Source organism: Pomacea canaliculata, linkage group LG9, assembly GCF_003073045.1.
Source record: "Pomacea canaliculata isolate SZHN2017 linkage group LG9, ASM307304v1, whole genome shotgun sequence".
NCBI lineage: Eukaryota > Metazoa > Mollusca > Gastropoda > Architaenioglossa > Ampullariidae > Pomacea > Pomacea canaliculata.
This window is the reverse complement of record NC_037598.1, coordinates 9,341,513-9,352,609: the sequence shown is the minus strand read 5'-3', so window position 1 is coordinate 9,352,609 and position 11,097 is coordinate 9,341,513. Positions and strand designations below refer to the sequence as shown.

Sequence of the window (11,097 nt, the reverse complement as noted above, 5' to 3'; positions counted from 1 at the left end):
TTGAAGGGGACCCCATTGACGAAAATTGAAGGGGTCCTCCGAACTTTTAATGCGTACTGTACGCAATTTTTGGCGTAAGCAGAAGCCCTGTAAACAATTGCATGAACCAAATGTTTTTATTTCAAGGTGACAGAAGTTTAAAGGAAGATAAATTTATCTGTAATACATGCTCACATACACCTTTACCTCACACAACTTGTGAGATATCATAAAATGTTTATTATAACTCATTGAATTTAGTCAACTGAAAAATGTTTACACCCCAAAATTTTGTCAATTCTTTAAGAATGCAATGTGTACATTAATATCCTCATCTCAGTACAAAGTAAAACAACTTATCAATAGCTAATCATGACATGTAATATGCCATAAAGAAGATTGAATGTTCACTACTCTCATTCCCTGAAATGGTTGATTTAGCTGCCATTATAATAGTTTTGATGGACTATCACAGATGACAAGTACAGAAAAAAAACCAAATCTTTGCTGCCTGTTTTTTAATAACACATTATTTTCAAAATTAAAAGCCATAATTGTCCCTGAGAAATTCAATAACAGCTGATGTGCTGGCCAGGCTGTTGAAAACACGTCTCTCTGCACGGCCCATTATTTTTTCCAACATGTAAATGAGGTGATGATGGAAACACTGAAAAGGTGTCCCCAAAGATAGTGCAATTTTTACCTGTTGGATTAAAAAAAAATCAGATTCACATGTGCAAGTCACACACACACACAGAGCAGGCACATGCACATCAGGAAAATACATCAAGAAATCTTACCTCTACAATCAAATGTCAACAAAATGCTCAGGTCTAGTGGAAAGAAATTTTTTTTTCCTAATGACTGAGTACAGCTCGGTGCAAGGTACTATTTCCCAAAATTACAGCAAATACTATTTTCCCCTTCTGCTCTCGAGATAACACACCTACAAACATGACTAAACATAGAAAAAGGTCAGCAACACAGACATCAGGACTGTACAAGGATATGGTCACGCTGTCATGATTACAGCCAATGAGACAGCTGAACCATAAGTTAATTAGGTGTATCTGTGAATATGAAGTATCTTTCTGTTTGTCGTGATGCTCGTACGTGTGTATTGTAAGAACAGCAAGGAGGCAGGAAGGAGGAGTGTTCTCTCTGATTTGGAAAAACACCATCTTGCACTAAGCTCTACCCAGTCATTACAAAACAAACAACCTAATAAACCTTTAAGCATGATGCAGTATTTTCAAATGACAATATCTTGTTTCCCATTGTTTGTCAGGGAGGATTATTAAAGGACTATAATTAGAGAAGTCTAATTATAACACTGACCTTCTCTTTTAGACAGTTGAAATAAATATCCAGGTACAAGTCAAAACATTAGCGTCATTAAGCTATTGATGCAAGAATAAAGTATTTACCTTGTTATTGATATTCATCTGACTCTTTGTCAAAAAAGCTAAACCCTTTGATGCTGCAGGAAAAAATAGCATAGGCTAAATAGGGGGAAAGAAAGCAAGAATGGGAATCTAATTGCCAGTAACCATGAAACACAAAGAACACCCCTTACCCAATCTCTTACGCAGTGCCAAGGTGTTTCCTGGTAACCTGCATACATAGCAGGGTTGGCCAGCATGCCTCTCGCTGCCATAACACCTGTTTGTAAAATATTTTGTTAAAAATATAGTTCACTTGCTATTTGTTGGTTGAAAGATAAACTACAGATACACATGCTATATTGTATAACTGCTTTTTTTCTTTAAAAAAAAACAACAAACAGATATGGAAGATGCTGGTGTCATTTTGCTACAAGACTCACAAATGGCAATTTAAACTGTTTTTCTTTCTAGCACATTTCTTTTATTGAATTTATATAATTACTTTGCTGCTTCTAATGTATGTGCTCACCATCAACCCCGGTTATTTTCCTTACGTTGTCAATATCTGGCTTACTACGTATATCTCCATTGGCAACAACCGGGATGCCCACACTATCTTTAATTATGCGGATGGCTTCATAGTTAACTGGCTGACAACGCTGTTCTTTTGTGCGACCATGGACCGTTATCCAGGAAGCTCCACTCTTCTCTGCTCGTTGGCACAATTCCACCGTCTTTCTGCATGTAAAATGATTCTTTAAATAAAATAGCGCTTACTCACTAATATCTGTCATGAACTTATGAATAGTATGTGGAGTAAAGATTATTAAACATGAAATGTGCAATATTTCTTATGATACCCACCTGATATCATCATGTATTCTTATCTTGATGGAGACTGTAAAATCATCCTGCTTAATTCTGTTCCTAGTTTGTCGCACCATTTCAGAGAGCAATTCGGGTTTATTGAGCAAGCAAGATCCATAACCTTCCGCCATGGCCCATCTGAGAAACAAACAGCACAATCATATCTGAATAATTTCCTCCTTTATTATTGACATGACATTGACAATATTATTGACATATTGTATGTTTAGTAGATCAACCATCAATACAGTTTCAAATGTTTAACCCCTTTTCAAATGCATGGCCTTCAGTTTTCGAATATACATATAATAATATGTCTAACATATCCTGTTCCCACAAAAAAGCATGCAAAAAATTAAAAACAACAAATTTCAATAAAACACTGTAATAATGTAATGAACAAACCTTTGTGGGCATCCGCAATTTAGGTCAACTCCATCTGAAAACCTGTGCAAAGGCAAGTACATATATAAGTACATGTGGAAATCTAAACTCACACACAGGTGTGTGTGTATATATAAGAATGACAAGCAAAAACAAAAATTCAGAATTGCATCTATGGTCTAGTATATAAAGAACAATTATTCAACTACTTTCAACAAGTACTGCATGGGCAGCTGTGGCATGAAAATTGAAGTTTATCTATTACACACATAAGTTTGGCTGTTGCTCAGTCTCTTTCCCTGGTCCCAGTATTTGGATTGCCCTACCTGTCTCTCCATTCAGCAGTCTGAACAAAAAAAAAAAACCTACATTTTTTGGAAATACCTACTGTAATCTGGTCTACTATCCATTCTCCCCATGTTCCTACACATTCTTGGCATTGAACATGCAAGCATATGATTCTGAGCATATGAATCAGGCTGATTGCGATGTCTCTTCCCATACTGATCTGTGTCTCTTGTAAAACACATTGAGAAATCCATCTTGCTGCAGTGAAATTAATTTTTCCCTTTGTTTTCTATGTTTGCACCACCACATTCTACTGTTTTCTTTACATACAAAAGCACTTCACAGAATAACTAACAATATGTCAGTGTAGAACACAATTACATACGGAGCAACAATCTCTGCTGCATCCGCAAAGTCTTGAGAGTTGTTCGCAGCAAACTGAACTATCAAGGGTCTGTCACCTGTAAAATAAATAAATATTTTGTATTAATAAATCCTAATAGCAATTACCTCTTACACAATCTTTTCCAGAGATTTCTGTGTTCACCATTATATCTTTATTTCTCAGTCCATAAATTTTGGGATTGTTCTATGTTATAAAATAAAAATAGTTTGCTTATCCACAGATTATACAGACTGAGAAATTGACAGCAGGAAGTACATAAGTTTATTGAAAACAATTTAATATAAAGGACTAGTGAGAATCAACTTGTTGGAAAACAAGGTTATCTTTATATTGAACAGAAAACTCCAAATATTTAGGTTTGAGTGATCACCATGTCATCAATTAACATCTACATGCATCTGTTTCTATTGAACATTATATTTTTGATGGAAACTGATATTAAAATATATCTTGAACACATACTGTTTACATGAGAATATCACTTTGTACCTGGACAAGTAGTAAAGTCATTGTCACGAGCTTTGACAGACTTTACAAAGCAGTTTGAAATTATCATTGGTGTGTAGGCAATATCACATTCATATTTGCGAACTAGCATCCTAAAAGGGAGCCTGCACACAAAGCATTTCAAGACTGGATCAATGATTTCCACAAGCTTAAAAAAAAAATAATACTCAAATTTAGGTAAATTGTGATCATGGTCCTTACAACCTTGAGCACATCAATTTAAAATGCATTACTCGCCTTAATTCTAACTTGTCAGTGCTATAAATCTGTGTTATGCAGCTGATTTAAAGTCATTCCTATTCCTAGCTGCTGAATTATATTGGATCACCAACAATTTAAACTGTATGATGACTGATATCAAAAGAAACAGAATTTCTACTGCCTCTGCTGACTTTGCATATCCATAAGCTCTGCATCATTAGCTAAACTTTTACCTCGATCAGGTTTTACCAAGTACTTACTTGGAGTATCTCACCATTGGTGCACATATCTTCACAGGCTGGCTATTATTCAACAAGTCTATGGGTTTAATCCATTTATGCTCGTTGTAGCTAACCGCTGAACTTCCATTCATCCTAGCAAATGTCTGTGAAGCGCCAGCACGAAATCTTAAGTCTGGCATTCAGCAGCACCACCGCCTATTTGAGTTACAGTATTTGCGTAAATCTGTAGCTCCTAGTCGGCTTTTGGTTGGCATAATGAATAGAAGCAAACGAAAGGTTCTCAACTACAAACACAACCATGCTTCTTCCGACCTTCAACTTAAAACTCTTACCTTGGCCGGGTCTTTACTTTATAAGAACAAAGCAGTATAAGCCTTAACCCTTAACATTGACAGTTTATCGACCTCAATTATATTAAAAAGTAAATTTATCTCTTAAAATATAGTTTAATAATACAAACAATAACTTAAATTACTTGTGTTTTTTTTGAAACTGTGACTGAAATACCGAACTATGAAGCAATTAAACCTTTAAGAAAAGATAAAATGCACGATTATAAAACAAAGTTTTGAAATAATCAAATTCTGATTTTGCTAGAAGTAAATTTTTACCATCTCGTTTGAAGAGCTATCCGGAAGCAACATGGCAGACAACGACGTGTGGCAGCTTATAAACAATGATGGTATTTGAGAATATTCCTCAAATTTCATACGTTATTTCACATGCACGATTGAAATTAAGGAGTGAATGTGTATGTTTTACTCAAGTAGTTGTTCGTGCTTTTTGTTGTGGGTAAAAGGAGTAATCGTTTTCAAGTATTCTGTTGCAGTTTACTAAATTACGTTATGACTAGTACTAGCATTGTAGTAGTAGTATAAGGCCAGGAATGCGGCCTTCTCGAGTGTTGATAAGACGTAGGAGCGTGGGTCATGGATTATCAAGCACTTTGAAAATTGCTTACTACATCAGTGGGAACTTTCTTACAATTTTGATGTATCTTAAACGACTTAAAGTGCATTTCGGGTTCCACGCCCATGATTACGGGTGCAAAACAGTACATTTTTCATAGTCCTTTATCAATATGAAATTGAAGTACTTTCCTTTTCCATCCAAATAACACTAATTCAACCAATCAATATAATAAGCAGAAATGTTATTTTGCTTGCACAGTATTGAAAAGACAATTCAGAGATACCAATAATTGTCTGTGTAAACACAGTATGCTTATAGCTTTCCCACTTCCAAATATTTGCAGTCTTTTTAACTCTCTGAGCATAGCGTAAAAGTTTAAGTATTACAAAGACTGGCTAATAACTGAAGACTATTCATTAGTATTCATCAGACCAAGAAACTTATACATTTTTGGAAAGGAGAAAGTTTGAACTTTGCAATTAAAAAAATGAAAATTGTCTTCCTTGTGCTTCCCCGAAAAAGCCACAGTCATGGCTCATTGTGCTCTAAGGGTTAATATTTTTAATTACTGTAAGGAAGCCTATCAAACTGAATTTCGATCAACTCTCCTCCCTTTCTCCAGAGGCGGTCTGGTGGCCCAATGTTTAGTACCTATTACCAATAAAATGAGGATTGGATGCCATGGGTTAAGATCTCATCACGAGCATGCTTTTCTTTCTCTGTATATGGCATCTATTTACAGTTCTGGCTGCTTTGCTTTCATATAGCCTTAGTTGCTGGCTCAATGTAAAACACTAACCCATCCCCTCTCCACTATACCCTGATTGTGGACTTTGAAAGCACCTGGTGACTTGTTTCACTGAAACAAAGTATGTATTTGTTTCCTATGCAGATCTGTTCAAACAATTTCTTAATGAGAACTTTGATGTCAAAGAACATGCCAATAAAGTTATTCAAGGCATGGCTATTTCACAGCAACTTGGCAAGCTCGCTGAAGGCATTTCACTCCTTGATAAAGAGATTCATTCTCAGGTAAGATAAGTAATTTTAGGAGACTGCACAAAATAATGATATATACTTTTCATTAGTTTTTTTTAATTTTTGGTTACTTAATGATATTTTATATATATATATTTAAATTTTAGTCCTCATTTTCATTATAATTTCTTCTCAGTGTCATAGCTCTCTCTTTCTCTGATTCTAAGAGAGGGAGAATAGAAAGAAGGCAATGGTGTATTTTTATTATCACAGTTTAGTTTCTTTGTGAAGGACTCTGTACAAATCGTCCATTTGTATGTATCAAGCTATGCACAGTATTTTCCACTAGCAGTACTTTGTCTTTTGTGTTTAGTTTAAATGTCTTGCTTTAAAATTTGCTTACTGGATGTATGATGTCAAGATATTTTCTGGCTACAGATAGTTGATCATCATGAAGATCTCCTCTCTCAGGCAACTAGTGTTGAAACTTTGGAAGGTGGGTATTCATTTTTGTGAGAAAATGCATATTTGTGAATTTTTCATGTGCTACACAGGAAGCAAATTTTCCTTCATTTAATTGTATTAATTATTCAGGTGTACTTCAGATGATGCAGACTAGAACACAGTCACTGCTGTCAGCAATGGACAGGTAAGAAGCCCTCTTTGTAAAAAGAAAATTTCTGACTGTGACAATTTTTAAAAATAATCAATATTGTGCAGGTATCCCACTCTCTCCAGAAATCTTGATGTAATCATTAAAACACTGCTTTCACTAGAGAACCACATAAATTTGGTCTTCAAGTTAATTTTACTAGAGTTTCTCAGAATTAGCTATATAAGGCTTTTATTAACAGTTTCTTCCTCATTAAAACTTATATGTTTGTGCTGTCTATTTTGTCTGTGCCCATATTGACTACAAGGTGGCCACACTCTCCCACCATTGTCTCCTTAGCCTTTCCTCCGGATATGTCTGGGTTATGAACACCTAATGAGCCCAGTCAGTCTCTCCAATCTGCTCATACCAACCTCCTGCATGTGCCATGTATCAGAAAGAAGTTCAGCCACTGCTTTTTTTTCCCCACTTCTCCAACCTCAATGTCTGGAATGCTTTACCAATATCAATTTTGATCAAGACTGAGTTGTATGTCATTATTTTATCATCATAACGTTTCTTAATATTCTCAGTACTCTCCTGGTGTCACTAACCCTTAAATCTGCAGTTATTACTCTTTACTACAGGAAGCAGCGAGTATTCGCATTGTTCTCTATTTTACATCTTTTTGACTAGTTTGTGGATCCTGTTCAGCACAGTGAGCTTGCCTATGGACCTATACAAGCTTACTTATTATTTTCAATTATAATCCATATCAGTACCATTTTTTTTCAATTCTGGCCTTAAGACCCATCCTTTACTTGGAATACTTTTATAAAGCTAGTGATTTTTCTCTTTTCACACCTTCCACTCTTTGTATGCAAGGTGTGTTTTTTATGTAGGCACCTGTGTGTGTGCTGCATGTGTATTCATGTGTGCATGACACTGTTAAACCAGCTGTTTGTGTTGCTCATTAAGTTTGTTGTGAGCAGTGAAATGCCCTACAGAAATGCCTTTATTATTGTTGTTATTATTATTCTTTGTTTATTTATTTTGCTCAGAATCAGAGCAAAGGTCTCAGAACCATATACAAAGATTTTGGCAAGAACAACACAACTCAGACATCTACATGCAAGTATATTTCCTGCATATGCTTAATTTTCAGTTTATGTCTGGCAAGTGATATGTCATAGAAGAACAGAGTTTTTACATCAGATAAATAAAAAGGTTTGCGGAGACATAAAATACAGAACCTAAATGAGCTAAATCGATGTAAAATTTGCATAGCCATCAAAAGTTATCAAAGAAAAAGCTTCTGTCATTTTTTTTCTTATGTCCTTATACCTTTATGTTAGAATTGCTAATCTACAACGTACCTTAAGTTTAGAAGATGGAGGAAAATGAGAAACCTTCGAAAGCAGTGGCCTAAAACTAGAGCTTCATCTTCATGTTAAATAATTAAAAAGAATATTAGTTATATGTCAATTACTGTTGCAGGAAACATGTGATCTGTTGCGAAGAATAATTCGCATTATGTATCTTACAAAACGTTTGCGAACTCAGCTACAAGGAGGTGCAAGGGAGATCACCAAAGCTGCCCAGAGCCTGAACGAGTTAGGTAAGATCCTTTGTAAACCTTGGGATATAAACGTTGTTTTTGTTATTTTTGGGGTTTTTTTTTTGAGACAAGGAGGTTAGTGAGGGACATAAATACTGGTGGGGAAGTTAACTGGTAGTGTACCTGCTGCAACAGTCAACTTTCGTAATTCCCTTTTAATCATCAGACAATACACCAATACAGTGAGATGACTTCAGTGAATGTTCACATTTGCATGATGTCTTCTAAGTACTTCTTTATGATTTAATACTAGCTTTTGCAATTGGATTTTGATCCATGGAAAGAATTCTTGATTAATTGTCATTGTTGTGTAGACTATGTTTGTGAGGGAGTGGACCTATTGGAGTGGAGGTGATTGAGACAGACCGTCGTTTTATAAAACAAGCCCGCAAAGATATAGAGATGCAAGCACAGAAGATGCTAGAACAGGGCATGGAAACACAGGTAGTATTGTCTTGGACAAGAAATGGAGTGTATGTCTGCTTTGTGTGTATGCAGTTATGAGGTGGTTTTATTGAATCTAGCTTACATTTGCTGTTTACCTGACTTTCAACTGTGTGTATTATATTTTCTTTGCTAAATAACCTTTGACCTCTTACAAATTTGTCTTGTTTTCATGCATTTCTGAAGGAAAGAATGGCTTTGCTGGTGTGATTTTAATAAATATGATGTGAAAAAACAGTTGATGTGAAAAGTGCACATTGTTGTTCATCTTTTTGTCACATGCAGATTTTCTGATTCTTATGATAAGATTTCATCTAACAGTAAAAGGTTGTGATATAGTGTGATATAGATCAGTTTCTTTCAGTTAAGTTTGTATAGATGATCTGTTGTAAAATAATGAAAACATTTTAGCAGCAATATAAAGGAATCTTTGTAAGCATCAGATATAAACCTTGACTAATTTTATTTTAAAGAATTCTGCTATGTCTGTATTATATTTCATTAATAATAGAGATGTGTTAAAATCCCAAGAATTTGCTCTTTCATATGGCCAGAATTTTTACTGAGTAGTATGCCATTATTAATATTTTATTATTATATTGTATGGGAGGCATTTAATGTAAAACAAGTGAACACAAGTGTTTCATTGACTAAACATCAAAAAGACATTAGCCCATAGCATAAACTGTTATTTCTTATTTCAGAACCAGACACAGGTAGCCACCTCTCTACAAGTGTTTCATAATCTGGGTGTTCTTGCCACTGTTGTGGAGCGAGTTGTGGAGAGCTGCTATAAAAATTTGCACCGTAGCATCCGCAGCTGCATGGATGTGACAGCCTTGACCCAGCAGCAGTCTCTGGGTACTTCAAAAGGTCATAAAATAAGCCACATATAATAACAGATCACTAAGCCATGTGTCTTTAGTTAATTCATTTCAGAATTTTGTACAAAATACATTTTTTCCTGTGCAGTCTTTCTTTCCCAAAGAATATATCTGATAGCAGATTTGTTTGTAGTCCAGAATCAATTTTCTTTAGATCAGTGTGTGTTAAATTGGACATTAATACAGAACAGTAATCTCATTATGCATCCATGTCGCCATTTGTGTCAGTAGTCACTATTTAGGTTTTATTTTATTCCATCAGTGTCAAGAACATTTGTCACTTGTGTGATATGGAATGGGAGGCAGATGTTAAAGTGTTAAACACAGGTGACACAAATGTTTTTAAAAAGGGAAAGAATTTTTCTTGGCTGCCTGCAGGAGGTCCAGGAAGAGCAGCTATGCCTGTTCCTGGTAATACAGCAGCTTTAAGGGCAAGTTTGTGGACAAACATGGAAAAACTAATGGACAGCATTTATTCTGCTTGTGCTCAGGTTTTCTTTTTTTGCATTTGCATACGTCTAAAGCCTGTATCATATCTTTAGGAACTTGTTTCTAGACTTTTTTAAGCATAAACATCTTTCTTCATTCATTAATCTATTTATTATGAGTCATATGCAGGATCCATTGGCCTTTTTGGGTAGGTTTGTTTGTTGATGGATATTAAAGCACATGCTTTGAAAACATGTATGTAGGGGAATATATAATCTATAAATATGCTTAAATTTGGGGGATTGGTTTGGTTAATTTTTCTCAGGTTTTTTTTTTTAAAATTCTTCCAAGAGAAGAAAATCAGCAATTTGTCTTTCTCAGATTCAACATCTGCAGAAAGTTTTAGTCAAGAAACGAGATCCTGTGACCCACGTCTGCTTTATTGATGAGCTGACAAAGGTAAACTAATTTCTTTAATATGCAAGTTATATCACCGTAGTGAACTTCTGCTATATTTATGAAGCAAATATCAACAGGTCTTATATTTTTCATTGTTTTATTTACTGAAAAATAGCTAGCATAAAATGTTTATTGTAAGTTTCTTTGAGACTTTTCATCTGAGAGTTGTAGACAGTCTTTTGTTGAAGGATAACATTTCTGTTACTTGCAGCATTGTCCAGGGAACCTAAATATTACTCAAACATTCTGGGAAATGTCACAAAGATGTTAACCCAGGAATTCCGAGATGCTTCAGAATGTGAGATTTTAAGTCTAATTTGTGATCTAAATACGTAAAGCCAGCTTCAAAAAGAAACTCTCACTGTAAAGATTGTAAGTTAAAAAAATATGAACCATCTACATCACACAAGTTGTCAGTATAATTTAAAAAATTTAATGCTTAATCATCTTGAAAGTAGGTAAGTGGTGACTGAAAATAGAAACAATGACTCAAACCGACAGCTTCCATTCCTTATGTTTTTC

At 35.0% G+C, this 11,097-nt stretch overlaps 2 protein-coding genes across 3 annotated transcripts in view; one reads left to right on the top strand and one right to left on the bottom strand.

Annotated features, from left to right (window-relative positions):
* On the bottom strand, positions 1 to 4,814 carry LOC112572810 (tRNA-dihydrouridine(20a/20b) synthase [NAD(P)+]-like). 2 transcript variants are annotated; one of them, XM_025252704.1, is made up of 9 exons: positions 4,592 to 4,814; positions 4,278 to 4,454; positions 3,799 to 3,920; positions 3,289 to 3,364; positions 2,637 to 2,678; positions 2,229 to 2,369; positions 1,894 to 2,102; positions 1,556 to 1,641; positions 1 to 682 (listed from the first exon to the last, which is right to left on the bottom strand). In XM_025252704.1, the coding sequence occupies exons 2-9, from the start codon at positions 4,436 to 4,438 to the stop codon at positions 521 to 523; spliced, it is 999 nt and encodes a 332-aa protein (XP_025108489.1). In that variant the 5' UTR covers positions 4,439 to 4,454; positions 4,592 to 4,814; the 3' UTR covers positions 1 to 520. The 2 variants fall into 2 exon arrangements, with proteins under 2 accessions (XP_025108489.1, XP_025108490.1); XM_025252705.1 differs by lacking the exon at positions 4,592 to 4,814 and having other exon boundaries at positions 550 to 682; positions 1,919 to 2,102; positions 4,278 to 4,583.
* A 75-nt stretch (positions 4,815 to 4,889) lies between these two features.
* The window catches only part of LOC112571980 (conserved oligomeric Golgi complex subunit 5-like), a 13,509-nt gene continuing 7,301 nt past the window's right edge, over positions 4,890 to 11,097 (top strand). The window contains 13 exon segments of the mRNA XM_025251431.1: positions 4,890 to 4,941; positions 6,064 to 6,203; positions 6,588 to 6,645; positions 6,744 to 6,798; positions 7,803 to 7,872; positions 8,239 to 8,359; positions 8,674 to 8,697; positions 8,700 to 8,803; positions 9,508 to 9,676; positions 10,066 to 10,178; positions 10,498 to 10,575; positions 10,787 to 10,826; positions 10,829 to 10,873. Of these exon segments, the coding sequence (XP_025107216.1) occupies positions 4,902 to 4,941; positions 6,064 to 6,203; positions 6,588 to 6,645; positions 6,744 to 6,798; positions 7,803 to 7,872; positions 8,239 to 8,359; positions 8,674 to 8,697; positions 8,700 to 8,803; positions 9,508 to 9,676; positions 10,066 to 10,178; positions 10,498 to 10,575; positions 10,787 to 10,826; positions 10,829 to 10,873 (1,057 nt within the window). The 5' untranslated portion in view covers positions 4,890 to 4,901.

Bases quoted from the DNA above. Each gene is read 5' to 3' on its own strand.
- LOC112572810 (XM_025252704.1), bottom strand. From the start codon at position 4,438: ATGCCAGACTTAAGATTTCGTGCTGGCGCTTCACAGACATTTGCTAGG. The intron at 2,370-2,636 runs GTTTGTTCATTA...TTTGTTTCTCAG, and splicing joins AATTGCGGATGCCCACAAAG to ATGGGCCATGGCGGAAGGTT. The intron at 683-1,555 runs GTAAGGGGTGTT...TTAATCCAACAG, and splicing joins GGCACTGCGTAAGAGATTGG to GTAAAAATTGCACTATCTTT.